Here is a 1,553-nt window from a genome sequence, read left to right as displayed (position 1 = left end):
TTACATATTACGCTTTTATAATTATTAGTTGTAAAATGGTCACCAGGCAATATTACCGCTTATCGCAATAATTTGTGAGACAATTAAACGCCCAGCAAAATTTGTTATCGTGACAGGCCTAATCACATATCTCTTCAGTCCTGTTGCTTACCACCCCGGTGTAATATCTGAGGCCGACCACAGTCCCCCGCAGGCTGCCGAACTGCACACTGCCGTCTGCGTCCGGTTCTTCAGGTGCAGCAGCTCTGATGGCCTGGGACAGGCTCTCTGGACCGGTCCCAAACAACCGGTCAATGAAAGGGTCATCATCATCGGACGTGTTCCAGYCGAACCGCCACCAGCCAGACATGCCTGCCTGGACTCATTCACAAAACACAGAATTTCACAGACTCTAATGTTAAGTCAAACATTCAACGTAAGCTATAGTATAACAATAAAAACAGCGTGTATTATCATGGAAAACACAACAATTTATCCTTACTGTTAATTTCCTCACAGCTGTTAAGCACTGCGCACACCTATTAGGGTTTAAGCGGTTAACTTTGTTGATGTTTGAGCTACTTTTAGCGGAGTCAAGCTAACTGTAGTAGATCCAACATTTCCGCTTTTGACTTTCAAAATAAAAGAGGCAACGTGTTCCACACTGCAGGACACACTGGATGTTGTGAATTAAAAAAACATATTTCAGTGCCCGTTCAGCTTTCATTTGTGAAGGAATAAAATAATTATAATTTATTACAAAAAACACGTATAAAATATAGATACACCTGAATGAGACAAAAAAAAAAGTTTAAAATCTGTTTTTGGCAAAACATAAAGGACGCTCAGTGAGACCTTCAGTTGGATACAGCAAAGCAAACAAAAATGATTAAAACAAGAGAAAAAAATTTCTACTGATATGACAAGATGAATCCATGGTTTGTATCATTATTACTGTTATCATTTATTTACTTTTTAAAAAGGATATYTCCACCAAGTGAACAGAAAATGCATTTTTTAAATAAACAAAACCCAGTAAAGGTATATTATCTGATTCTAAGTCCTAGAGTAGAGCTCATAAACTGGCGGCCCACAGGACACATCTGGCCTACTGGGGACTTCTGTCGGGCCTGTCAATGATGGCCCACCATTTTTAACTGTATTTTTTCAACTCAATTTAATATAAAAAATAGATTTCAAATAATTTATAAATGTAAAACCAGCTCTGTGTAAACAGGGTCTTGGTTGAATAAACTTGTCCTACAGCATCATAGTTGTGGGAAGGTGTTTGGGCATGCTGTGGCACCTTCAACACCCCTACTTCCCATGACCTTGAATGACTATGCTTGCATGCTGGATAGCACCTTGATGTACATTTTTCAGTGTTTAATTCTGTAGCGATTTAAAAGTACTTTTAAAGTTTTACAAGTTATGATGACAAATAGAGAAAAAACACGTAGTTTTAAAAATGCAGCAGTAACCAATCTGAAAGCACAGATTAAAAACAAATAATTACTTATTTGACATTTACAAATGGTTAAATGTGTTTTGCACTTAAAGTGTATATATATATA

General features: G+C 37.3%; 1 protein-coding gene across 1 annotated transcript in view; it reads right to left on the bottom strand.

The window, feature by feature from the left end:
* Positions 1 to 573, bottom strand: part of hltf (helicase-like transcription factor) — a gene marked incomplete at its 3' end in the record, with an annotated part of 22,928 nt that extends 22,355 nt beyond the window's left edge. Inside the window, 2 exon segments of the mRNA XM_014017081.1 lie at positions 152 to 360; positions 482 to 573. Of these exon segments, the coding sequence (XP_013872535.1) occupies positions 152 to 349 (198 nt within the window).
* Positions 574 to 1,553: the final 980 nt, after the last annotated feature.

This window comes from Austrofundulus limnaeus, unplaced genomic scaffold, assembly GCF_001266775.1.
Source record: "Austrofundulus limnaeus strain Quisiro unplaced genomic scaffold, Austrofundulus_limnaeus-1.0 Scaffold160, whole genome shotgun sequence".
Lineage (NCBI taxonomy): Eukaryota > Metazoa > Chordata > Actinopteri > Cyprinodontiformes > Rivulidae > Austrofundulus > Austrofundulus limnaeus.
Note: the sequence above shows the minus strand (reverse complement) of the source record. Positions and strands in the feature narration are given on the sequence as shown.